This window comes from Hyla sarda, chromosome 1, assembly GCF_029499605.1.
Source record: "Hyla sarda isolate aHylSar1 chromosome 1, aHylSar1.hap1, whole genome shotgun sequence".
Classification (NCBI taxonomy): Eukaryota; Metazoa; Chordata; class Amphibia; order Anura; family Hylidae; genus Hyla; species Hyla sarda.
Window position 1 is genome coordinate 332,221,291 of NC_079189.1, and position 26,674 is coordinate 332,247,964.

Sequence of the window (26,674 nt, forward strand, 5' to 3'; positions counted from 1 at the left end):
GAGGGGGCATCTCCAATCCGGATACTACAGTGGTGCGCATTCTAAAGCCTCCGTTCTGGAAAATGACAGGTATGTAAACAAGACTTATACGCTGTTTCGCCGTGCATTCCTTTACACAGCCATGGATACTGAGGCTTCTACTATATAACTTCCTTATCACAATTAACCCCTAATTATGGATAATTATATAAATTTTTTAGTTATGACCAACCACCCTAAAATTAATTACGGGCTAATTGTGTATAATATGTAGCTGTCATGAATGTATGTACAGTACAGCATTCCGAACCGAGAGAGTCGCTAGTCTGTCATGAGTACAGGGTAAGTTCAAGCCAGTATTGGGGTATGGTACCACATATATTATCCCTTGGGACGGATTCTCACATATATTTACAAAAGGCCTGATCTGAACAGGGCGTAACAAGATGGATGTGGGTGGGATGATCCCTATGTACCCTGTACTCATGACATAGACTATCGACTCTCTCGGTTCGGAATGCTGTACTGTACATGCATTCATGACAGCTACATATTATACACAATTAGCCCGTAATTAATTTTAGGGTGGTTGGTCATAACTCATCATTTATATAATTATCCATAATTAGGGGTTAATTGTGATAAGGAAGTTATATAGTAGAAGCCTCAGTATCCATGGCTGTGTAAAGGAATGCACTGCGAAACAGCGTATAAGTCTTGTTTACATACCTGTCATTTTCCGGAATGGAGGCTTTAGAATGCGCGCCACTGTAGAATCCAGATTGGAGACGCCACCTCTGTTCAGTGCGTCACAGAGGACGGGCGCATTGGCATGCATATAACCTCCGGTCCGTGCCGGAAGTGACGACAGACGCCGACAGTTCGCTCACCGGAGTGAACAGAGCATGAACGGAGCCAGCTCCCTGCGCCACAGCAGGTTGTCGTGCCCGCCCCGATAACCAGGGTTCCGTGAGTAAATATTTGGATCAATGTTAATACATGGTCCAATCTTTTCTCTTGCAGGGTGCCACTTGAATATTGTGTTTTCCTTTTTTTTTTTTTTTACAGGTGGACCAACGGACAGAGTCCCGGCATACAATATAGGGATATATTACTATTATCTATGTATATCTGCTGCTATTTGTTCCCTACAGGAAACATAGGGATAGTATAATTTCTTTTGCAGCGTGATGATCTGTCACCTATGCCAAGGACCTAAATAAGATCTTTTACATTGATCTAGTATACACTTTTTACACCGATTTTGTACATTATATATGCCTCCCTGAGGACGCCATTGAAATGCATGGCAGAAACGTGTCGGTGGTACAATATATTGGTTGTATAATATATTGCTATTCAATATTGGTAACAAATAGTTACTATTTATCTGTGGCACAGGTTGAGCGTTTTCCTTGCTCTAAGCAGGATCCTCCTCCCTGCGGTCTGTACATATTCATTTTAATGGTGTTGGAATCAAACACATTTACGGGTGATTTTTAATGATCCCAATAAAAGTTATATTTAAGGCACTACCCTGAACACTCTTATAATTTTGTTCTCTTGATAAAATTGAATGCTGGGGGGCAATCGCGCTAAAGCGCGATCTGACGTGGGACCTAACACATCTACGTATAGTGAATAACTCAAACTTACAGCAGTGTTGCTGCTGGCAGTGTTCCTCCTACTGTTGCAAAACTACAACTCTCAGCATGCCCAGACATCATTTGGCTGTGTAGGCATGCTGGGAGTTGTAGTTTTTCAACAGCTGGAGGCACATCTACTTCATTTAGTCATACACATGCACATTACCTAGACAACACAGATTTACACACACACACACACACACATGTATATCCACACACACCCATATATACATGCTGGGACACTTACTTTTTCAACCAAAAATCCTCCATTCAGTCCCTATCTTCAGTCACCAGCTTCTTTCATCATCTGCTCACAGGCAGCAGTGTTCTCCCGCCCCTCCCCTCTTCTCCTCACACAGGAGACTAAGAAGTAAACACAGACAGTGAGGGAGCCGCTCACAGCAGCTTTAGATCAGACCTGTCAATCATGAAATGGGTCCATGACATAGGTGATGACGAGTGGACAAACCCAGGCTGGTATGGATCCCAGGAGGCAGGGAGGCAGTTTTTTTGATTATGAAATACTGAAAATGTTGTAATGAAAGCAATTGCAAAACCTGTTGCTTTTGCATGCTTTACACATATTAATAGTTTTTATATCTGACAGTGCCCATTTCAGCTTTTTGGTTGTGAAGTTTACCAGAGCATTATAGGTTGCCACTGGAGTCCTCTTCCACTCCTCCATGACAAGATCAAGGAGCTGGTGGATGTTAGTCCTTGCTCTTGCTCACCTTTCGTTTGAGGATACCCGACAGATACCCATTAGAGTTTAGGTCTGGAGACATGCTTGGCCAGTCCATCACCTTTTACCCTCAGCTTCTTTAGCAAGGCAGTGATCATCTTGGACGTGTGTTTGGGGTTGTAATCATGTTGGAATACTTACTGCCCTGCGGCCCAGTCTACGTAAGCAGAGATAATTTTCTGCTTCAGTATGTCAGAGTACATATTGACATTCCTGGTTTCTTCAATAAACTGTAGCTCCCCAGTGCCAGCAGCTCTCATGCAGCCCCAGGACATGACACTCCCACCACCATGCTTGACTATAGATAAGACACACTTGTCTTTGTACACCTCACCTAGTTGCCGTCACACTCTCTTGACACCATCAGAACCAAATAAGTTTATCTTGGAGCTCAGTTTCAGGGTCTTGGCAATCTTCTTATAGCCTAGGCCATCTTTATGTAGAGGGACAATTAATTTTTTCAGATCCTTAGAGAGTTCTTTGCCATGAGGTGCCATTTTGAACACCAAATTTAAGACACCTGCTCCCCAATCACACCTGAGACCAATGTAACACGAACACTAATGAATCACATGGCATCAGGGAGGGAAATCAGGAAGGCTAATTGGGCCAAATTTGGACATTTCCACTCATTCTTGTTACCAAGGTTTAGACCTTAATGACTGTGTGTTGGGTTATTTTGAAGGGACACAACATTTAACATTGTTATACAGGGTGTGCACTCATTACGTTCACATTGTCTGAGTGTCATTTTTTTCAGTGTTGTCACATGAAAAGATATAATAAAATATTTACGTGTAAGTGGTGCACTCACTCATGTGAGATACTGTATAAATATATATATAAAACTAATCTAACTAATCAAATTTTTTATTAGTTTATTTTGTATTTTCTCAGTTTTTTCTCTGCTCTAAATTTTTAGCTAGATGTATATGTTTATTTATTTTTCTTACTTTTTTTGTCTACTTCCATTGTTATATTCAATGATATTGTATTAGTAAGTACAGATACAATGATGTCATTGTAAGAGAAGGACTGCACAGCAGGGATAAAAAGATGGATTACAGATTCATTATTTATTCATATAGCCATAATCCAACTACCATTTACTGTAAATAATCCGTTATTAGAGAAATCTCCAAATCTCCTCACCTAATCTCAGGGTCAAGTTTCAGTGATTCTGTAACATTCCTGATGACATTAGTGCCCAATAATATCTGTAGCTGCCAAAAGTTGACGAGCCACATGCATAAGGTTTTGTGGGCTACTGGTGGGGGAAAACTGCTCAAATACCTTCTTTGCTCCCGCTGACACAGCTGTTCTCCTAGAGCTGTTCCTGTGACACAGCACTTCTTCTGTTTGACGGAGTAGGTAGTGCATGCTCCAACCCTAATTAGTGGCTGCAGCTGTTCTGCCTCAACCTGTGATTGGCTGCGCAGCCAGTGCATGCGCCAACCCCAAACAGAAGAAGCAATATGCAACAGGATCAGCCCCGCAAGATTGGCATCTGGAGTGAGGAAGGTATAAGGTTTTTTTTGTTTTTTTTTATGTACCAGGCTGAGCACATTTTTAGTGTACCCTTTAGGTAATTTCTTCATAATAAAAGAATAACTTAAATCCTATGTGTTTACTGAAAATTTAGGTGAAAAGACTGCAGTATTTTGCATTGTCTTCTTAAGACATACATTAATCAACATAAGGAGTGCTCTTCTATACACCCTGTTCCAAATTATTATGCAAACAAGATTTTTCTCATTTACCTAAATAATTGATGTAAATAAGTCAGCATTATTCTCATGTTATCAACTATTAAGAGTACACTTCAAATTGTATTGAACAGACCTCCTAATGATAACAGTAATTTTTTTAAACGTAAAAAACTTACAATGCACTGTTCCAAATTATTACGCTCAGTAAGTTTCAAAACCCTTTATAGGTTGTAAAGAACTGAAAATTGTCATATGTTGTGTTTGCAGCATATTTACTGAAATCAAAAGCCATTTATATCAAACTTTTTACAACATTTTAACTTTTTAAACTTTAACTGGTCACGTTACATTTTAACATAGGACTGCTTATTTGATAGCAGCTTCAGGAGTCTTCCATCCATTGAACTCGTGAGTTTTTGGACAGTTTCTGCTTGAATTTGTTTGCAAGATGTCAGAATAGCCTTCCAGAGCTGCCGTTTGGATGTAAACGGCCTCTCGCCTTCCTAGATCTTTTTGCTCGAGGATGCTCCAAAGGTTCTAAATAGGATTGAGGTCAGGGGAGGAATGAGGCCGCACCATGACTTTCTCTCCTTTTAATCCCATAGTAGCCATTGATGCAGAGGTATTCTTTGCAGTATGAGATGGTGCATTGTCATGCATGAAGATGATTTTATTACAGAAAGCAAAGTTCTTCCTATTGTACCAGTGAAGAAAGTGGTCAGTCAGAAACTCCACATACTTTTCAGAGGTTCTTTAGACCTTCGGAGACCCTAAAGAGAACAGCTCTCTTCCCACAATTCCGTCCCAAAACATGACTCCACCACCGCCTTGCTGACATCGCAGCCTTGTTTGAACAGGGTGGCCGTCCACCAACCATCCACTACTCCATCCATCTCCACCATCCAGGGTTGCACGGCACTCATCAGTGAACCGGACTGTTTGAAAATTAGTCTTCATGTATTTTTCGGCCCAATGCAGCCATTTCTGCTTGTGAGCATTAGTTAGTCATGGCCGAATAGTAGGTTTATGCACAGTTTCAAGACTCTAGAGGACCATTGGACTCCAGAGGCACCAGCAGCTTCAAATATCTGTTTGCTGCTATGTAATGGTATTTTAGCAGCTGCTATCTTGATCCAATGGAGCCACAAATATCTTAGTGCGATGATCACGCTTAAGTTTTCGTGAAATATCTAATATTTTCATACCTTGTCCAAGGCATTGAACTATTTCACTCTTTTTGGCAGCAGTGATCTTTTTTTCTTCCCCATATTGCTTGAAAATGGTGCTCTGCTTAATAATGTGGAATACCCACCTTTAGTAATTTTTCCTTAAATTGGGCTCACCTGGCAATCTAATTATCAAAGGTGTCCAAGATTGTTTTCAGTGATAAAAAAAAGCCCTGAGACACAATGCCGTCCATGAGTTAAACTGAAAACCAAAATATTTAATCTTTGTGACACTTACCGTATTTATCGGCGTATAACACGCACTTTTTAGGCTAAAATTTTTAGCCTAAAGTCTGTGTGCGTGTTATACGCTGATACACCCCCAGGAAAGGCAGGGGGAGAGAGGCCGTCGCTGCCCGCTTCTCCTCCTGCCTTTCCTGGGGTCCAGAGCGCTGCTGTTGGCCCTTCTCACCCCCTGGCTATCGGCGCCGGCCAGGGGGAGAGAAGGGGCAGCGGCACCCATTGCCGGCGCCGCTGCCCCGTTGCCTCCCCCCATCCCCGGTGGCATAATTACCTGAGTCCGGTCCGCGCTGCTCCGCTGCTCCAGGCCTCCGTCGTGCGTCCCCGGCGTCATTGCTGTGCGCTGAACGGCGCGGCGCATGACGTCAGAGCGCCGCGCATAGCAACGACGCTGGAGACGCACGACGGAGGCCTGGAGCAGCGGAGCAGCGCGGACCGGACTCAGGTAATTATGCCACCGGGGATGGGGGGAGGCAACGGGGCAGCGGCGCCGGCAATGGGTGCCGCTGCCCCTTCTCTCCCCCTGGCTGTCGGCGCCGCTTCTCTCCCCCTGGCTATCGGCGCCGGCACCGATAGTCAGGGGGACAGAACGGGCAGCGGCGCCGATAACCAGGGGGTGAGAAGGGCCGACAGCAGCTCTCTAGACCCCAGGAAAGGCCGGGGGAGAGAAGCGGGCAGCGACGGCCCCTCTCCCCTGCCTTTCCTGGGGGTGTATCGGGGTATACACGCGCACACACGCACCCTCATTTTTTCAAGGATATTTGGGTAAAAAACTTTTTTTACCCAAATATCCGTGGTAAAATGAGGGTGCGTGTTATAGGCCGGTGCGTGGTATACCCCGATAAATACGGTAAATAGAATTTGCCTAATAATTTGGAACAGGGTGTAGTCTAACATGTAAAATGTTAGCTTTTTTCTGAAACACTTCATACCTATGTGTACTAATCATTATGGTTTTTCCACTGTCAGCTTTATAATGACTTGAATGCATGTTATGAAACGGCAAAATCCAGTGAGACTCAACTGCGGCAAAGTAATATTGCTCTTACTGAACAGCTACATCAAAAGGAACAGCATATTAGTCAACTGCAAGTGAAACTTCAAGAGGCCCTGAATGCATTACCCAAGTCATCTCAAGAACCTCAGGTACAGCATTAGTAACTGTAATGTGTTTATATTTTATGAGTGGTTCACCAGACCAGCGTTATTACAAGATCTGTGTTCAGTCTTTCAAATAGTGAGTATTGACTTTTTTCTTTTAACCTCTTGACTGTGCAAACTGCACACACGTTACAGAGTAGTCTGTACAGTGACTGTAAAGTCCATTAGCTGTACATTCCTAATGGCTGTCACATTGTTCTGAATGGCATTTTATGTTTGACCCCTCCTTACTTCACTGTATTTATCTTCAAGTCCCTAAAGGGTTGAACTGAGAGACACTTAGTGGAATAAAATAAGACACATTTAGCATCTCAGAAATTGAAAAGAAAAATTATGAATCTCCATACATCTTCATATATTTCTGAGCCATTATTCATGATGTGTTTTTTTTTTTTTTTGCTACAAACAGATTGTAGAAAAATATTGACTCAGTGACTCAAATCTGCCACATTAAATGGTACTCCGCCCCTAGACATCTTATCCCCTATCCAAAGGATAGGGGTTAAGATGTCAGATTGCCGGGGTCCTGCTGCTGGGGACCCCCGGGATCTACCATGCAGCACCCACCTGTAGCAGCTTCCAGAACCACTGGAGGTCCTCAGGCTGAGTCCATCTCGACCATGGGGACGGAAGATCGTGACGTCACGACTCCACGCCCCTCAATGCAAGTCTATGGGAGGGGGCATGACAGCTCTTCCGGAAGCAACTACAGGTGAGTGCTGCATGGTAGATCCCGGGGGTCCCCAGCAGCGGGACCCCGGCGATCTGACATCCCCTATCCGTTGGATAGGGGATAAGACGTCTAGGGGCGGAGTACCCCTTTAAGGATGTATTCACATGTACAGTACCCTGCGCATATTGGAGGCACAGGATTTGAAGCTGTGTTGTCATTTACTTTACATTATAATCTGCAGCTCTAAATCCTGCACATCAAATATGTGCAGGATACCATGAGGGGCATTTACTAATCTTTTACTATGTAGTCTGGTTTTTACCCTGTTTTTTTCTACTTCATTTTTGACTATGTGCGACAAATTTACTAAATTGTTGCACGGTGTTAATAAATTTGGCACACACAGGCAAAAGTGGGAAATTTACTTCATGTAGTAGAAAAAATAGTCTGTTCCTTTTTCCTGCTGTCTGAATAGGTTTGGCTGCTAGGTTTCCTTCTGGATCTTTTGTTTTTGATTTTTTTTTTAGCTTTTTCACCACATCTAAATAATTCAATAGCTAAATTGTAGTCATGGCTCAGAATAGTGGTAAACGGCGTGTGTGTGTGTGTGTGTGTGTGTGTGTGTGTTTATAAAATTTTTTTTAACACTGTTTTTTCTCCCTAAATGTACTAACACTTTTTTTTTTTTTGTTACTTCTTCTACAGATCCGTGTATCCTGGGGACTCCTTCGGATTCGGTGGACTACTTCGACGACCAGCGTTTTTCTTTGCTTGATGTTAATAAAATGGTTAACGAGGGCTTGTAAGGGAGTGTTTTTTTTGTAATAACATTTTTTTAAAACCTGTTGTGTTTGTTTTTTTTACTTTACTAGACAGGCTTAGTAGTGGAAGCTGTCTTATAGGCAGAGTCCATAACTAAGCCAGGCTTAGTGTTAGCCACAAAAACAGCTAGCGCTAACCCCCAATTATTACCCCGGTACCCAACGCCACAGGGTTGCCGGGAAGAGCCGGTACCAACAGGCCTGGAGCGTCAAAAATTGCGCTCCTGGGCCTAGGCGGTAACAGGCTGGTGTTAATTAGGCTGGGGAGGGCCAGTAACAATGGTCCTCGCCCACCCTGGTAACGTCAGGCTGTTACCTTTTGGTTGGTATTTGTCTGAGAATAAAAATAGGGGGGACCCTATGTGTTTTTTAAAAATATTTAATTATTTATTTAAAAAAAAAAAAAAAAAAACAACGCATATGGTCCCCCCTATTTTCATTCTCAGCCAAATACCAACCAAACAGTAACAGCCTGACGTTCCCAGGGTGGATGAGGACCATTGTTACTGGCCCTCCCATGCCTGAATAACGCCAGCCTGTTACCGCCTAGGCCCAGGAGCGCCATTTTTGATGCTCCAGGCCTGTTGGTACTCCGTCTATAAGACAGCTTCCACTACTAAGCCTGTCTAGTAAAGTAAGGAAAAAACACAACAGGATTTAAAAAAATTTTATTACAAAAAACACTCCCCCACAAGCCCTCGTTAACCATTTTATTAAAATCAAACAAAGAAAAACGCTGGTCATCGAAGTAGTCCACCGAATCCGAAGGAGTCCACAGGATACACGGATCTGAGATGAGAAGAAAAAAAAAAAAAAAATGGGTTAGTACATTTATTATCACCTGCTCACACATCTCCCGCCCCGCACGACTACAACTGCCAGCATGCCCTTACAGTAAGGACATGCCGGGAGTTGTAGTTGTGTGGTGCAGGAGATGTGTGGGCAAGTGACAAGCTTGTCCCCTGCCCCCAGCTGCAGGACTACAACTCCCAGCATGCCCTTACAGTAAGGTGGGGTGGAGGCCGGGCACAGTGTTTCCCAACCTGGGAGTTGTAGTTTTGCAACATCTGGAGGCACCCTGGTTGGGAAACACTGTTTTAGGCCAGTGTTCCCAACCTGGGAGTTGTAGTTTTGCAACATCTGGAGGCACCCTGGTTGGGAAACACTGTTTTAGGCCAGTGTTCCCAACCAGGGTGCCTCCAGATGTTGCAAAACTACAACTCCCAGCATGCCTGGACAGCCAAAGGCTGTCCAGGCATGCTGGGAGTTGTAGTCTTGCAACATCTGGAGGCACCCTGGTTGGGAAACACTGTTTTAGGGCTTGGGCAACTTACCGGCTTCCGTAGGATCCAGCGCCGCGCAACAGTGCCGCCCGACGATCTCCATCACCGATCGTCGCTGGAGCCTCGGAAGGGTAAGTGAACTTCTTCGCTGTTCCCCTTCAGCTGTTTAGCTTTGCAACAGCTTTAGGACTACAGTTTACAGACCACAAACCAGTGGTCTGCAAACTGTGGCCCTCCAGCTGTTGCAAAACTACAACACCCAGCATGCCCTGAGAGCCAAAGCCTTTGGCTCTCAGGGCAGGAGCCCGGGCTGACATTACAGTGCAGCCGCCCGGGCTCCTCATACTGCCTCCCCGCTACCCTCACTTATGGGGACACTGATATCCCCCCCCCCTTGTCTCCCGCCAGCACCGCTCAGCTCCCGCTGCTACAAGACTACAACTCTCAGCGTGTCCTCACTGTAAGGGCATGCTGGAACTTGTAGTCTTGCATCAGTTAACAGACAGATGGTAGTTGTGTGGCGCTGGCAGGTGAGAGGGGGGTGGGGGGATGTAAATCACTGCAGTGTCCCGGTAGCGCAGTGAGGGTAGCGGGGAGAAAGTATGTCGGAGCCCGGGCGGCAGTAGCTTTTCCTGCTCCATGTTGGAGCTGGAGTAAATTTAGTCCATTTTTACGGCCGTTGCGACAGTTTATTGCGCAACTGCGACTGTCTCAGTTAATAAATACCTGACCACTGCAAGTCAAAAATGAAAACTTGCGTAAATCAAGCGGGAATTTTTTTTTTTTACTTTCTAGCTCTTGCTAGAGAAAGTCGCACGAAAAATAGGGTAGGCGCAATTGCGACAATTTTGCGCCAAAAATTGTCAGAAAAAAATGACTAAACCCCTTAGTAAATGCCCCTCCATATGTGTGAATAGAGCCTAAAAGAGGATCCTGATCTGGCAGGATAATGTTATTGAGAAGGAAGAACTGATGTATTGTATTGTGGGAAAAGAGTTAGAATGCCTTTTATATTATCCCTTTAAATCTCTTTAAAGCTTTCCTTTCCTTTTTTTTTTTTTTTTTTTTTTTTTTTTTTTTTTTTTTTTATGATTCCTCTAAAGCTTATTCTGGGCTTAGTAGCACAGTGGGTGACCAATAAGATACATAGTATACCCAAAATTATGCATCTATCTTCTTTGTGTCTTGTGCTCTATTGCATGATGTTGGTAGATTGGGCCACATTTTAATGACACGCATTTTAATGACACACATTTTAGTGACACACAGTCGAAATAAAGTTTGATCTACAGTTTAGCATATATAGCAGTGAACACTGTTAGTGTGTATCCACCCCCATTGACAAAGGGAATGATGAGGCTAGTTTCACACATGGTATTTCCACTTTGAAATTCTGGTGCATCAGAATTCAATTGCTGTCAGTGGGATTCTGATGCACATTGTACACACCAGAATTTAGCTGCAGAGCTTCTGCCACCGAAAGAATGATAATTCATTCACTCCTTTGTGGAATACATTGCCAACTAGGGGAACGTTATGTCCATGCGGTCCTAGCGCCAACTATTTCAGTTAGCGTCAGCCGCACTTGTAATCTTCCTTAGTGCAAACCCTGCCTAGAAGTCATTTGTCAATTTATTTATACAATTTCAGGAAGGGTTAGAAAGGACTGCCGCAATGCAGAGTTCTAAGAAAAGATGCCCCAGACCCAGAATTGTTATTTCATTGGGGAATGAAAGTTTTCCCCAAGAAAAACTCCAAGCAATTGGAATCTGCCTTTGGCGTCTGTGTATCTGCCTTAGACATCTAGCATCCTGATCACCCTTTGCATCTATAGCCACAGATAGATGTGATCTAGAGCTACTTTGGGATTTATCAAAACCTGTGCAGATGACAAGCTGACCATTTGCTAATAGCAACCAATCCAATTGCTTTTATTTTTCAGAGGCCTTTTTAAAAATTCAGGAAGTAATCTGATTGATTGCTATGGGCAGCTGGTCAACTTTTCCTCTGCATAGGTTTTGATAAATCTCACCAATTTTCATTTTGCAGATTTCTGTGATCTACATAGCAGACAGAGAATGGATTATACTCCAGTAAAAAAAAAAAAATTATCATTTTAGTTGGTGATGATCTACCTGCTGATGGTTCACGGCCAGATATCATATGTATTGTATTGTTGGTGAATCACAGGTTTTCTGGGATATGGCACAGTATTCCTAAACTATGATAAAAATGGGTTTTCCAAGGAAAAATGTAGAAATCATCACACATTGTTGTGCTGGCGAACTGGGAGGCCCAATAGTCCACATGTAGCACTGGCACCCTTCCATTTGTGGGCTTAATAGTGCAGAGATTAATGCGTACACTCTATTCACCTGCTTTTTGTCTATATACGGTGCAGCACTATGGCTCCATTCACTCTCATTTCAATAGATTTTATTAGTTTTAAAAATTTTACAACAAAGAAGACCGGGCATACCCGGTGTAACATATAGTGTAACAAGAAAATGAACAGAAGCGAACATACATTTCTTAAATTTATGTATGTAAAGCATAATGTCAACGAACAATTTATAGGTTATGAAGTTGAGAATATTTGTATAGGTATCCCCCTGTGGCAAATATGAAGACATATACAGTGAGTCCCCTTCCCTACCCATAACATACATGTATGTCATGGGTCGGCTCCCATTCTATAACGTGGGAGCCATCATAGCGGGTCGGGCCCGGCACCTAGCAATGGCCGGGACCCGTGGCTAATAGCGCGCAGCAGTGATCGCGGTGCCGCGCGCTATTAACCCTTTAGACGCAGCGTTCAAAGTTGAATGCAACGTCTAAAGTGAAAGTAAACTAATGCCGGTTAGCTCAGGGAGCTGCTCAGGATCGCCGCGGCAAAATCGCGGCATCCCGAACAGCTTACATGACAGCCGGAGGATTCCTACCATCCTCCATGCTGTCCGATCGCAGATGGACTGCTCAGTGCCTGAGATCCAGGCATGAGCAGTCAAGCGGCAGAATCATTGATCACTGGTTTCCTATGAGAAACCAGTGATCAATGTAAAAGATCAGTGTGTGCAGTGTTATAGGTCCCTATGGGAGCTATAACACTGCAAAAAAAAAAAGTTTGAATCACCCCCCTTTTCCTATTTAAAAAAAACAAAAACTGTGTAAATAAAAATAAACATATGTGGTATCCAAATTCCAAAAAAGCTTATTTTTGGTCACTTTTTATATTATGAAAAAATGAATAAAAAGCGATCAAAAAGTCCGATCATTACAAAAATGGTACCGCTAAAAACTTCAGATCACAACGCAAAAAATTAGTCCTCATACCTTCCCATATGCAGAAAAATAAAAACGTTATAGGGGTTAGAAGATGACAATTTTAACGTACCGTATTTATCGGGGTATACCACGCACCGGCCTATAACACGCACCCTCATTTTACCAAGGATATTTGGGTAAAAAAAGTTTTTTACCCAAATATCCATGATAAAATGAGGGTGCGTGTGTGCGCGTGTATACCCCGATATACCCCCAGGAAAGGCAGGGGGAGAGAGGCCGTTGCTGCCCGCTTCTCTCCCCCTGCCTTTCCTGGGGTCTAGAGCGTTGCTGTCGCCCCTTTTCACCCCCTGGTTATCGGCGCCGCTGCCCGTTCTGTCCCCCTGACTATCGGTGCCGGCGCCGATAGCCAGGGGGAGAGAAGCGGCGCCGACAGTCAGGGGGAGAGAAGGGGCAACGGCACCCATTGCCTGCCCCGTTGCCTCCCCCCATCCCCGGTGGCATAATTACCGAGTCGGGTCCCCAGCGTCGTTGCTATGCACGGCGCAGCGCTCTGACGTCATGCGCCGCGCCGTTCAGCGCATAGCAACGACGCCGGGGACGAACGACGGAGGCCTGGAGCAGCGCGGACCCGACTCAGGTAATTATGCCACCGGGGATGGGGGGAGGCAACGGGGCAGCGGCGCCGGCAATGGGTGCCGCTGCCCCTTCTCTCCCCCTGGCTGTCGGGCCGCTTCTCTCTCCCTGGCTGTCGGCGCCGCTTCTCTCTCCCTGGCTGTCGGCGCCGCTTCTCTCTCCCTGGCTATCGGCGCCGGCACCGATAGTCAGGGGGACAGAACGGGCAGCGGCGCCGATAACCAGGGGGTGAAAAGGGCCGACAGCAGCGCTCTAGACCCCAGGAAAGGCAGGGGGAGAGAAGCGGGCAGCGACGGCCTCTCTCCCCCTGCCTTTCCTGGGGGTGTATCGGCGTATAACACACACACAGACTTTAGGCAAAAAATTTTAGCCTAAAAAGTGCGTATTATACGCCGATAAATACGGTAAATTTGTGATTTTTTCCAGAAGTACAATAAAAACAAACCTATATAAGTAGGGTATCATTTTAACCGTATGGACCTACAGAATAAAGAGAGGGTCATTTTTACCGAAAAATGTACTGCGTAGAAACAGAAGCCCCCAAAAGTTACAAAATTGTGTTTTTTCTTAAATTTTGTTACACAATTAAATTTTTTTTTCCGTATCTCGGTAGATTTTTGGGTAAAATGACTGATGTCATTACAAAGTAGAATTGGTGGCGCAAAAAATAAACCATCATATAGATTTTTTGGTGCAAAATTGAAAGAGTTATGGTTTTTTTAAAGGTAAGGAGGAAAAAACGAAAGTCCAAAAATGGAAAAATCCTGGGTCATGAATGGGTTAACCTCTGCATCCCGAGTCCTTAAGGATGTGGGGCGTATGCATACGCCCGTGGGATGTCTGCTGAAATCATTCTGAGACCCCCCATGTCGGCGATCGCAGAAAATCGCATATCAATTTAGACATCCGATTTTATGCTATTCCGGGTTGATCGGGTCTCTGGAGACCCGAATACCCGGAAAATAAGGATGATCGGAGCCGTCAGTGACAGCCCCGATCATCCTGAGGGCTAGGAGCGAGGTTGCAGTGCTGCAATCTCCTCCTATCCCCTGCCATTTGTCAGAACTTATTCTGACCAATGGCAGCGCAGAACAGTGGGTTGCCATGGCAACCCCCATTCTGCCCACTCCTGGATGTCGTGGGGAACGTGGAGAGAAGATGCCTGGGGACCCCCGATCGTCGCTGGAGATAGGCTCAGGTAGGGAAACGACAGTGGGGGGGGGATGGGGGAGACAATGAAAGTGAAAGTGATCTTTACTGTGGCAACCACTAGGAAGGCCAAACTGCAACTCCCAGCATGCCCAGACAGCCAAAGGCTGTCTGGGCATACTGGGAGTTGTAGTTTTGCAACATCTGGAGGGTCAGAGTTTGGAGACCACTGTTACAGTGGTGCCCAAACGGTAGCCCTCCAGATGTTGCCAAACTAAAACTCTCAGCATGCCTAGACTGCCCAGGCATGCTGGGAGTTGTAAAATGCAGCACAAGAGGAAAGGCGGCCCGGCAACAGCAAGATAAGGGCTACAGCGTCAGTATTACAAAGCTATAGTGGAGTGCACGTGTTATCCCTGTAGGTCTGCCAACAGCGGTGGTGCAAAGTCGGTACAGAGCAGAATGAATACAACACGGAATGAAGAGACTGCACTCACCAGGGGAAACGTGGTTTTAATTCAGCATGCCAGGTAACAAGCGGGTGGAAGGAGGGAGGCGGGGAGCGTACACCAGGACAGACTGTTTCACACCGGCAATGGCGCTTCTTCAAGCTGGTACGATAAAATCTGTCCCTTCAGATTTTGCAATTTTCATGACATTTTTGAAAATTGCTGCTCTACTTTGAAGCCCTCTAATTTTTTCAAAAAGCAAAAATATGTCTATTTTATGATGCCAACATAAAGTGGACATGTTGTATTTGTGAATAAAAATTACATTTATTGGGAATATCCATTTTCCTTACAAGTAGAGAGCTTCAATGTTATAAAAATGCTAAATTTTCTAACTTTTCATGAAATTTGGTGATTTTTCACAAAAAAGGATGCCAGTAACGCCGAAAATTTACCACCAAAATAAAGTAGAATATGTCACAAAAAAACTGTCTCAGAATCAGAATATTCGGTGAAAGCATTTCCGAGTTATTAATTCGTAAAGCGACGGTGGTCAGAATTGCAAAAAGCGCTCAGTCCTTAAGGTGAAAAAGGGCTGCGTCCTTAAGGGGTTAAGGAACCCAGTGTTCCCTAAGGTGTGTGAGGTATATCTAGAGGTAATGATTGTGAAAAGGTCTAAGGTCATGAAGATGAGCGATATGAGGATTTAGCCCAGGAATCCCATCTAGGATAAAAATGATCGTAAGACCCATTACCTAGGGCAATTATTTTCTCATATGAATAGGATATGTTGAGAGAAGAAAATCAGGAACATCTGCTATTTTCCAGTATCTAAGTAAGACCGTTTTAGCTGTTATGCAAAGCATACACACCAAAGCTCTAAATTTGCAAGGAATAGGAGTAATGCCTGCGAATAAGAGTGCTAGTTGCGGAGTCCATGCTATGTCACAAGGTGTCAACTCCCTAAGGATTGACCTGCATTTAGCCCAATAAGAGCCTATTAAAGGGCAGCTCCAATGGATATTCCTGAGAGTACCCCTACATCCACAACCCCTCCAGCATTTATTTGACATTGTATTGTAAATGATAGACAGTCTGTCAGGGGTATAGTACCACCTAAGGATTGTTTTAACGGCTTACTCAATATGAGACGTACATTTACAATGTTGGTTAATTATCTTAAAGGTTCCCAATCATTCAGTTTCTGTTAAAAAATAAAAATGCCCAACTCTGATTCCAAGCTGTGTAAAGAATGGAATTTGCAAAAGGTATTATCATGGAGGAGAGAATAGTAAAATCATTTCAAATAATGTCGCTATTTAATTGGATATTTTTTACTTTCTCCGGCCAAGGTCAGATGATTGTAAGGTGTGTAAGGTATGACCTGTAAGAACTTATGAAAATCTCTGCAGGATATGGAAAATGTAATCCAAAGAGACAAAGTCTAGCATAGTGGAGTGTTCATATATGTCCCTCACTGAGTTAATACCCTTCACTATCCATAAGGAAAGATCAGTTTGTTGCAGTAAAGCTTGTATGAAAGTGAATGGCAAGGACTGTTCAGTAGAGTGATCTGATGTGAGTAACAATTTATGGTATTGTGATCATGCCAACAGAGAGGCAGACACTGAAGGTCCAGTCTCCCTAGGGATGGGAATATTCCAGAATGGGAAGTGTAGTAGGTCTGGTAGAGTGACAAAGGGCTTGCCAGTGAGTGTTCTAAATGAATCCATGGAATGTTCAGATCTGGATGTTTCCATTAGTTAAGTGTGGATACTAGTGTGGCAATATAATATTTCTTTAAGTCTGGGAGTGCCAGACCACCCATTGATAAGATGGAGCGTGCTGTTTTCTTCTGATGACGCTTCCAAACATTTACAAATGTTTGAGCTGACTGATTACAATATAGAGCTGCAATTGCGGAAAGAATGTGACCCTGAAACCCCATGTGGCAAAGCACCGAGAAGGTGAAATCCCAGTTAAGCCGGTCAAATGCCTTCTCTGCATCTAGAGCCAAAGCCAGCATAGGTATTCCATGTTCCAGTTTACATGGTGGAATATCAAGGATGGCAGGATTTTTGCTAGCCTGGAGGCTAGTAGTTTAGAATACGTTTTTTTTATCCTGATTCAGGAGCGAAATGGGGCGAAAAGGTTGGGGTCTATCAGGAGACTTCCCCGGCTTAGGAAGTGTGATGATCAATGCTAGTGTATTGTTACGAACAAGAGAACAAAAGGTTCGCTGCATATAGTGCACACCATATCGTAGCGTTGACTTCCGCTTCCATGTGCGGACACTTCCGCCCAGTCCGCATGTGATGTGCGCATGCACTGGCAGCATAATGGATGTCAATTCCAGCGACTGCGCACATCCATGCCAACTAGTGTGTGCATCGCGCATGTGCGCCGTTATAATGCTGAACATATCGTAATGTGTTGACACACGGGACTCGTTCGAGTCACGTGGGCCGTCATGTGATCATATTGACAGTACTGATGTCGCGCATGCGTGCAAGGTGTAAGCTCGTGGATAATGTAGTCCTATCAGCCACATAGATACAAGCGTTGTTTATGCCGCACAGGGGTGAATACAATAAGAGAATAGTGACATTAGTTAAACACATGGTATACTTCAATACATATACACAGAATACAAGCCATTCAAGAAATAGGGGGTAATAGAGAGAATTATTAGTTATTAGTGAGGATAAAAAGTGTGTATGTATATATATATATATATATATATATATATATATATATATATATATATATTTATTAATTTAACCATTATGTGTATACCCATGCTAGTGTGATAATACAAGAAAAGGTGATGCTAGAAATGAATGTGTGCAGTGTTAGATTGTGTAAAAATAATAATAAGTAGTAATAGCAAGTAGTAAAAAAAAAAAAAATAATAATAATAATATATATAAAAAGTGAGTAGTCTAATGAAGTCCCTCTATAATCATAAAATATCCAAATAACCATAATATGATATAGTCACCAAGTAACTGTAAAAAAAAGAAATGAAAATAATTACTTTAATGGTAGTTCCCATGTGGTGTGTATCTGGGGGCCCGCTATCTGAGATTGTCTCTACAGGTAGTATGCTTGGTCTGTACCCAAGGTGGTAGTACCCATCCTTGTAGAGTCTCTATATTGTAATTCACCCCTGTGCGGCTGTCGCATCTATGTATGAGCTTTAACTAGTATAGTTAAATTGTTAGAGCCATAAGTAGTGTAGCGAACAGACACCACATCTAAAGTTTCTATATCAAAAGTATATTGAGAACTCTAATACATCCGAACGATAATTTGACATATGTAAAAAACAATAATATATGTTTGTTATTATTAATATCATCATAAATGTCCTAAGCAGCTTGCTCATATGTTGGAATCCAGATCATAGAAAAATTTGGGACAGAGGCAGGCAAAAACAAGGTATGGAGTACCTTTAGAGGCTAAGTCCTGTTTCACAATAGGTATCCATAAAGAGTTTAGTTCATATTGAGGGAGATCTATAAAAAAGACTCAGTCGCCCTACTTTCTCCTGTGTGATTAGGGCGTCCAAACAGATGTGGAGTCTGATCATGTGTGGAGGAGGGATCCAAAAAGTCTCTCAGCAATAAAGTCCTCTGCTTCCATTGTCAATGATCAAAAATGCAGATCATAGTAGTAACGGATAGTCCTCTGGTGGAGCAAACTGGTTTTCCTCTCATCCACGGATGTCTGGAATCCGATGTCCTCTTTGGTTAGATAGTATGCAGTCTCAAAACCCCATATATATCCTAGAGTTCCCCAGTTATAGCCTACAGGTTGATGTAATAAGATGTAAGAAAAATCTCAATAGCGATACGGAAAATACACAGATGTATGGTCGGCAGCTGTGCTAGATCTGAAATGTATGGAAAAATACAATAGTGTAGACATATACTGCATATACATTATTCACGATAGAAAGGCACAGATACGCATGTACACATATCCAGTACACACATGCATGTGTATGTGTGCTAGTAACATGGCCACTGTAGAAGAATGGAATAATGTTGTAGGTCTAATGGTGAACTATGTAAGTGTGGGGCCACCCATACACCCAGTGCCCCCACACTAAGATAGTGAAAGATTGAGAATGTGAAAGAAATGTGAATATGTGCATGAAAAAATAGTGAGTATGAAATAAGGTGTTGAATATGTAGTGAAAAGTGTGAGTGTGTATGTGACCTATATATATATGTGAGAAAGGGAAACCATGGTGAAATAATACTGTACTGATATGATGTACAAGTGTGTAGTAGTGTCCATGTGATGTGTCACTATAACACCCCGAAAGCAGTCACTCCCCCCATGCACCCATCCCCATACTAAATGTACTCGCCTATATACTAATGGTTATCGTGGAAAATTCTTCTCATAGGCCAAAACAGTAATATTACCAGATACCACACATCTGTGGGAGATAAAAGACTAGGAAACCCGTGAACAATGCTAGTGTATCTTCATTTGGAAGCCGACCCTGGGATATAGCTATTTATCAAAAGTCACGAAAATAGGGGGACAAAAGAGATCATAAATGTTTGTAAGAATGATTTGCAATGCTATCTGGGCCTGGGGCCTTATCTCTGGGCAAGGATTTGATAATGGATTTTATTTCCTCTGAGGTGAAGGGGGGTATTTAAAGATTGGAGATGTGTTTCTGAGAGTTTTAGTAAGTCAGATGAAGACAAATATGCTTGTATACTTTTTTCCAGATTATGTGGAGTAGGAGTGGACTCTTTAAGATTGTATAGTTGAGCATAATATGCTTGAAATCCATTTGCAATGTCGGAAGAGAATATAATTTATCCTGTTTGATCGGATGTAGTAAATAAGGAATTCTACATTTATCATGGCAGGCTTTCAAATGTGCTGCTAAGAGCTTACCTGCCTTATTATTTTGAGAGTAATAAAGTGCTCCTGTTTTCCTAAAAGCTTTTTCATAGGTGTGGAGTAGGTGTACCCTATGTTGTTGGAGTTCCTCAGCCAAAGATGGAGATGAAGAGGACTTATTGCAGGATTCTATTAATTGGTGTTAGGATTCGGCAGGCTGGATGTGGATCCTCTGTGTCAGCGAGGGAAAGGCGTGGACCGTGCCGGTGGACCGGTTCTAGGTTGCTACTGGTATTCACCAGAGCCCGCCGCAAAGCGGGATGGTCTTGCTGCGGCGGTAGCAACCAGGTCGTATCCACCGGCAACGGCTCAACCTCGCTGACTGCTGAGAAGGCGTGGGACAGAAGGACTAGACGAGGTCAGACATAGCAGAAGGTCAGGGCAGGCGGCAAGGTTCGTAGTCAATGGTGATAGCAGAAGGTCGGGAAACACTGGTATGGCAAACACAGGAAACGCTTTCTCAAGGCACAAGGGCAACAAGATCCGGCAATGCTGGGAAGGGGAAGTGAGGTTATATGAGCAAGGAGCAGGTGGAAGCTAATTACAGTGATTGGGCCAGGCACCAATCAGTGGTGCACTGGCCCTTTAAATCTTAGAGAGCTGGCTATGCGACTCGCATCCCCGCCGGCAGTGTCAGTGCAGCGCTCCCGGTCAGCGGGTCTGACCGGGGCGCTGCAGAGAGGGGAACGCCACGAGCGCTCCGGGGAGGAGCAGGGACCCGGAGCGCTCGGCATAACAATTGGATTTTATGTAATAATGTGGTTATTTGTTCTTCCTTCTGCTTTTTATAAATTGCTCCCTGTTTAATAAATGACTCACAGACAAACGCCTTGTGAGTGTTCCAAAGTGTTACTGGTGAAATATCTGGAGAGATGTTACAGGAGAAAAATTCTGTTAAAGGGGTATTCCAGGAATTTTTTTTATTTGACTATGCTACAGGGGCTGTATAGTTAATGTAGTTCATAATATAGTGTCTTTATCTGTGTTTTGACGATTTTCTCACAATTTTTCTGTGATTTTCACCCCACTATTTATTTTTAACAGCATACAAAATGACTGTTGTCTCTAATTTTTCCGAGTTTGCAATGCGGCCGAAACCCGACTCACTAGTCATCTGATGACAGGGAGCCTGTCTCCTTCAATGGGTGGAGGGATCGCTTGGTGGGAGAGAGAGCTAATGGAACAGCTGTAGGCACCCTGATTGAAAACCACAGGTCTTTTGTTTCAATGGGTGGGTTGGCTGATGTGTGGGAGGGAGGAAAATGGAATTGTGGGATTTGTAGTCAAAAAAAGAAAAGTCAAACAGGAAATACAAGTTCACAAAAAGCTAGCCACAGTGTTATGGTAATCTCTCTCAACATAGCCATTTAGCCCCAAGACTAGTGCAGATCCTTCCTAAGCATGTCCATTACTGTCTGCCAGGTACGTACTAAAATCGCCTTACGGTGCATAACCCCTTTGTCTGAAAGGGGTCTCTATGTATAGGATGAGAAAGAAGGGGATTACTTTTCCAAAGATATGTGGGGTGGGAGTTTATAGACTCGAACACGTCCATAGTGATCGCAGCGTGGTTGTACCACTTTATGGTTTCTTTAGATGTATTAATTATGGAGGGTAATAAAAATCTTGACAAAAGAAAAACAGCCAACTGTACTCAGTGTCCTACCCGGGAGAAAGAGTGCGTGATGGACATGTTGTTCAATATAACATTTAATATCACCGAATAACATTAAAAAACATTTTTTTTTTATTAAAAAGAAAATAATAAAAATCAAATGTAAAGTTATTAAAAATAATCCGCAGGGCCCTTTCGGTTAATATGATATCCGGATAAAATAATCAGCCTATAATAATTTTTCTCACTATTCCTGAAAAAATCTGAATAATGTAATAGTGAAGTCCAAATCTATTGGTAGTTGTTCACACAAGCTATAGATGGAAAGTTCAATAGATAATCCATTGAATCAATAACTCAATGCCGGCAATGGAATGTTAATAGTTAATTTCACCTAGAGGAAAAAAATGCTCAATTCCCTCTATTGATACCAGCTGCATCTGATACATGTTGATGTCCACCTGTAATAAATAAAGTTACAAGTTATTGAACCACATGTCCATCACGTACTCTTTCTCCCAGGTAGGACACTGAGGAATGTTGGCTGTTTTTCTTTTGTCAAAATACTATCTCTCTCTGGGTGAGGGGATTACAGCTAACCTTGTGTCTTTTGTTGTGAGCTCCACATTCTCGTATTTTTATGGTAATAAAAATCAGTTTGTTAAGAATAGGTCTATACGGGAGTACACACTTTGCACACCAGAGTGGTGGGTACAATCACGGGAGGAGGCGTTGTGAATACATTATAGATCATATAACTCTTTCTTCTCGTAGTCGACAAAGAAGCTGGTGTTCTACGGTAAGTGGAAGTAGTCTTGGATCAGGTGTGATGTTAAAATCCCTGCAGATAATCAATTCCCCCTGTTTCACTTTATTAACTTGTCTTATAAGTTTGCGGAAAAATATTAACTGCGCTTTATTCAGGGCATAAGCTGTTACTAAAGTATACAAGGCATTATTCAACATACATATCACTATCACATATCTGCCGAGAGGATCTATGCATTTGGATATCAAAGAGAAGGCTAACGAGTTTTTAGTGGCTTTTAATATCAATACACCTCTAGATTTGGAATGGAAGCGTGACAAATAAACATGTGGAAGCGCTTTATGTTTTATGCGATGAGTATCCGCCTGAATAAGATGTGTTTCTTGTGCACATAGGGCATCACATTTAAGTGACATAGCTTCTTTCCTTAAGTGAGACCTACGCATAGGGTTGCTTAAACCATTAACATTAATACTAGCTAATTTTATAACGATAGTAAACTGTTAATAGAAATTACCTGAAATAAGAAAAGGTAGTCAAGTAGGTATGGCACATATCACCTCCCAGCAAGAGCAAAGATGTGCAGGAGGAACCTGATTGGTCATATTGTGAAGGATCGCCAACAACATTAAATAACAAGCATAACAATGAACTAACCTTTTAGATATGGTATAAGGAAATATAGAATTAGAAAATGAGGTAAAATAGATTTAACTCCATCTACAAGTACGGGGTAAGTGTTAAAGGGAAAACTTTTTTTTTAAATCAACTGGTGCCAGAAAGTTAAACAGATTTGTAAATCACTTCCAGTACTTTTTAGGGGCTGTATACTAAAGAGAAATCCAAAAAGAAATGCATTTCCTGTGATGTCCTGACCACAGTGCTCTCTGCTGACCTCTGCTGTCCATTTTAGGAATGTTCAGAGAAGCATATGTTTGCTATGGGGATTTTTTCCAGTTCCTAAAATGGACAGCATAGGTCAGCAGAGAGTACTGTGGTCAGGATATCACAGGAAATGCATTTCTATTTTGGATTTCCCTTTAGTTTACAGCCCCTAAAAAGTACTGGAAGGATTAAGATTTTTTAATAGAAGTGATTTACAAATCTGTTTAACTTTCTGGAACCAGTTGATTTAAAAAAAAAGTTTTCCACGGTACTACCCCTTTAATATTGTAGCCTAACAACAAAGAGTCTCCAGATCTAAGAGACCGGGAGGCTTCGCACCTTACAGCGGAGAATTCCGCAAATGTAGTTCATCCTTTAAGTCGCGACGGACCAATCATCTTGGACCCTGCGAGGGGGAGAGGAGTGAAATGTATCAGGGATCACAACAGAAATGTTCCATGTATGTAGGAGCTTGCGGCTGTCATCCAGATTTTTTATGATGTGAAGCTCATTCTTGTTTTGTATAAGGAGCCGGACTGGAAATCCCCACCTGCAGGGCATTTTAGCCTGTTGGAGAGCTGAGGTGATAGGTGAAAGAGCCCTGCACTGTTGCAAAGTGACAGGGGAGAGGTCAGGAAATAGCAGGACTTTGTGGTATGGTGCAGGCAGGATTCCATTTTTCCTGGAGACCGCCATCAGATTTTCCTTAACTCTGTAGAAATGTACTCAAGCAAGCATGTCTCTAGGTACTGTGTCATCCAAATGCTTGGGACGGGGCACTCTGTGAGCACCATCAATTTCAAGATCTTGCTCAGTACTGTCAGGCAGCACTGTTTTAATGAGGGAACGCACATACTCTGGGATATCCCTTGGCAGCACAGTCTCTGCAATGCCCAGTAGTTAAATGTTGCTGCGCCTCCCTCTATCTTCGAGGTCAGCGATTTTTGCCTTGAGCGCTATGATTTCTTCCTCTAGGTCATCTCTAGCATCAATAAGCTTGTTGTGAGAATCAGCAAATTCTCAGAATTTCACCTCCATGTGATCTACCCTGCCCCCTAAGTAGTCAACAGAGATGCGCAACGGCGCAAATATAGCATGAATATCCAGAAGTAAGGATTTACGTAGCAATAATAACATGTCCTTCATTGTAGAGTCAGTTAAGACTGCAGTAGAGACCGGTAGTGCTAGAAGAGCCTCTTCCCCTCCCGAAGTAAGAGTACCATTTTGTCCCCAGTGAGCCGGAGGCAGCACAGCTCCTGTATCATCTAGACGGGGACCTGGCTTCAGTGGGCTGCTTGAGGGAGAGGAAGGCCGCAACAGGCGGCGGCTCTCGGAGATGAGCAGAGATCATCACTCACCGGACTTCTAGCTGTATCGCGGCATAATGAGGGGTGTTGTCGGTCCGTTCTGGCAGGTAAGGAGAGCAGGCTAGAATCCGATGTAGAACGCCATAGATTAGGCTAAGGAGATCTGTGAGACAGAGACAGCGGATTGCGATGGTGAATGCCCCTCTTATTCACCGGCACATCTTGATTTTCTCCCGCATCTCAGGAAAAGTAGAATTTAGTCAGTTTGGACTGATTAATAGCCTTTCTGCGTCTTCCACGCATGGCCAAGTATATCATACACCGTTAGGTGTAAATGGAAGATGAGTTAATGCGGTGGAATGTCGCTTTAGACGGTGCTGAAGACTGATCTCTGACTTTATGTATGCATACAGCTAGGCAGCCAGACCATGCCCCCCCCTCCATTCACTCTCTATGGGACTGACAGAGATTATATTTTGCACTGCCATGTGAATAACATGGCAGCACATATACTTGACCGCTTTCTTTCTTCACACAAGGGAACAGGAGTCACTTTGTTCTTGTGATTGGTGTGATTCCAAATGCTGGGACAGGTGATGGGTTTAAATCTCTAAATAATACCTTCTAGCAGAAGGCTTAAGGTTCTTAACATACCAGTCTGTTTTAATGGACATTCACTGTACGGTAATTGCAGATTGTCTTTTGATATTGCAAAGATAAAAGTAGAAATTGATTTAAAATGAAGTTAATGTTTGATCTCCTTAAGCTCTCTTAAATGTTCCTATAGAAAGGCTTGTGTCTGATATAGTGTACATTAATGGGGCATGCAATTCATCTTGTTCAAAAAGTTCACAGTTGTTTCCCTTAGTTCAGTTTAGATACAGCATTTAAGTGAATTGCATCACGGGTAGTGATCACATCAATAAAATCAGAAGAGCTATTTTTTCTCTAGCTTCCTGATATCATTGTGTAATGGCCACCTGTTAAAACAGAATTTAGTGTAAAGTCACTGAATGGGAATTACTTAACCACTTGAGGATTTATTTTATGTGTTTGTTTTGTCTGTTGTCTTCTGACATTGCTTGTGAATGTCTATTTGGATATCTTTTACAATGGCAGTGCCAGAGTAAACCGCTGATTTGGGATTAAAGGGAGACTTTCTTCATAATGTACAAATACAGCTGTACTCCAGCATTGCTTCTGCAAATCACAGAACCCAAGAGCTCTACAAAGAATGTCAGCAAGGATTACCTCGCTGTCTCCAAGTGCTCTGTATTGCAAGATGTTATTACGAGATTTAGCGGTTTACTGTTGTAGACAAATCACGTGCATCTCATCAGAACTTGCTTACACATTTTCAACCCTTATTTTCTAGTTTAAGGGTTCTAAGTTACATGGCATGCGGCAGTGTAGATTGTACCAATATTAACTATTTTATGATTAATCCATTGTCTTGTATGTAGACTTATTTAATTTATTAACCTAAGGGGTCCTGATGTTGCCAAGATGTCCCAGATTGTCTATATGGCTTTATAACAGATTAGCACAAGGCAAATATGTGTTTGTTTTGTATTGTGCTAAAGCTGAGTTTACAGACACGTATTTAGATTTTGGACCGTTTTACCAATTTTAGCCTTGGATTGTATTTGGACACAGATATTTTGTTAGGGCAAAACCGTCGCTCCACTTCTGTTTCTCATATTTGTGTCTTTTAGATTTGTTACAGATGTGAATGGCACACACATTTTTAGGCATTATTCAAATGTTGGGTTTTTGCTGTGACTTTTCACAAAACCTCAATACTTTCAGATTCATTAAAATAATTGGTACGAGTACTGTGGCATGTCTGCAACTTGATACAGTTCCACTTAGCGCAAACCGCTCAGCAGTCCTACCTCCACCCTTTCTCCCCACTATAGCTACCCACAGCTCAGAAATCATAGGTTGTTAGTAGGAATCGACCGATATCGTTTTTTTTAGGGCCGATAGCCTATAACTTATACCGATATTCCGGTATAAGTTAACAGCTATTTACCCCCCCCCCGGCGACACCGCTGCAGATCATTGATTTAAAGCGGGTGCTGCGACATTGCGCTGCGCAGCGCACAGCGTAACACAGGACACGCAGGAGCCAGAAGAAGCGTGGACCCCGGGAACAGTTAATTATAAAACT

At 42.9% G+C, this 26,674-nt stretch overlaps 1 protein-coding gene across 5 annotated transcripts in view; it reads left to right on the forward strand.

Annotated features, from left to right (window-relative positions):
• CNTLN (centlein) overlaps positions 1-26,674 on the forward strand; it is a 419,445-nt gene that overhangs the window by 153,256 nt on the left and 239,515 nt on the right. For 4 of the 5 annotated variants that reach the window (XM_056552149.1, XM_056552148.1, XM_056552150.1 and 1 more), the window contains one exon: positions 6,512-6,688. The exons of the other annotated variant lie outside the window; for it this stretch is intronic. In XM_056552149.1, the coding sequence (XP_056408124.1) occupies positions 6,512-6,688 (177 nt within the window). The remainder of the gene's footprint in view (positions 1-6,511; positions 6,689-26,674) is intronic. 5 annotated transcript variants of the gene reach the window in all.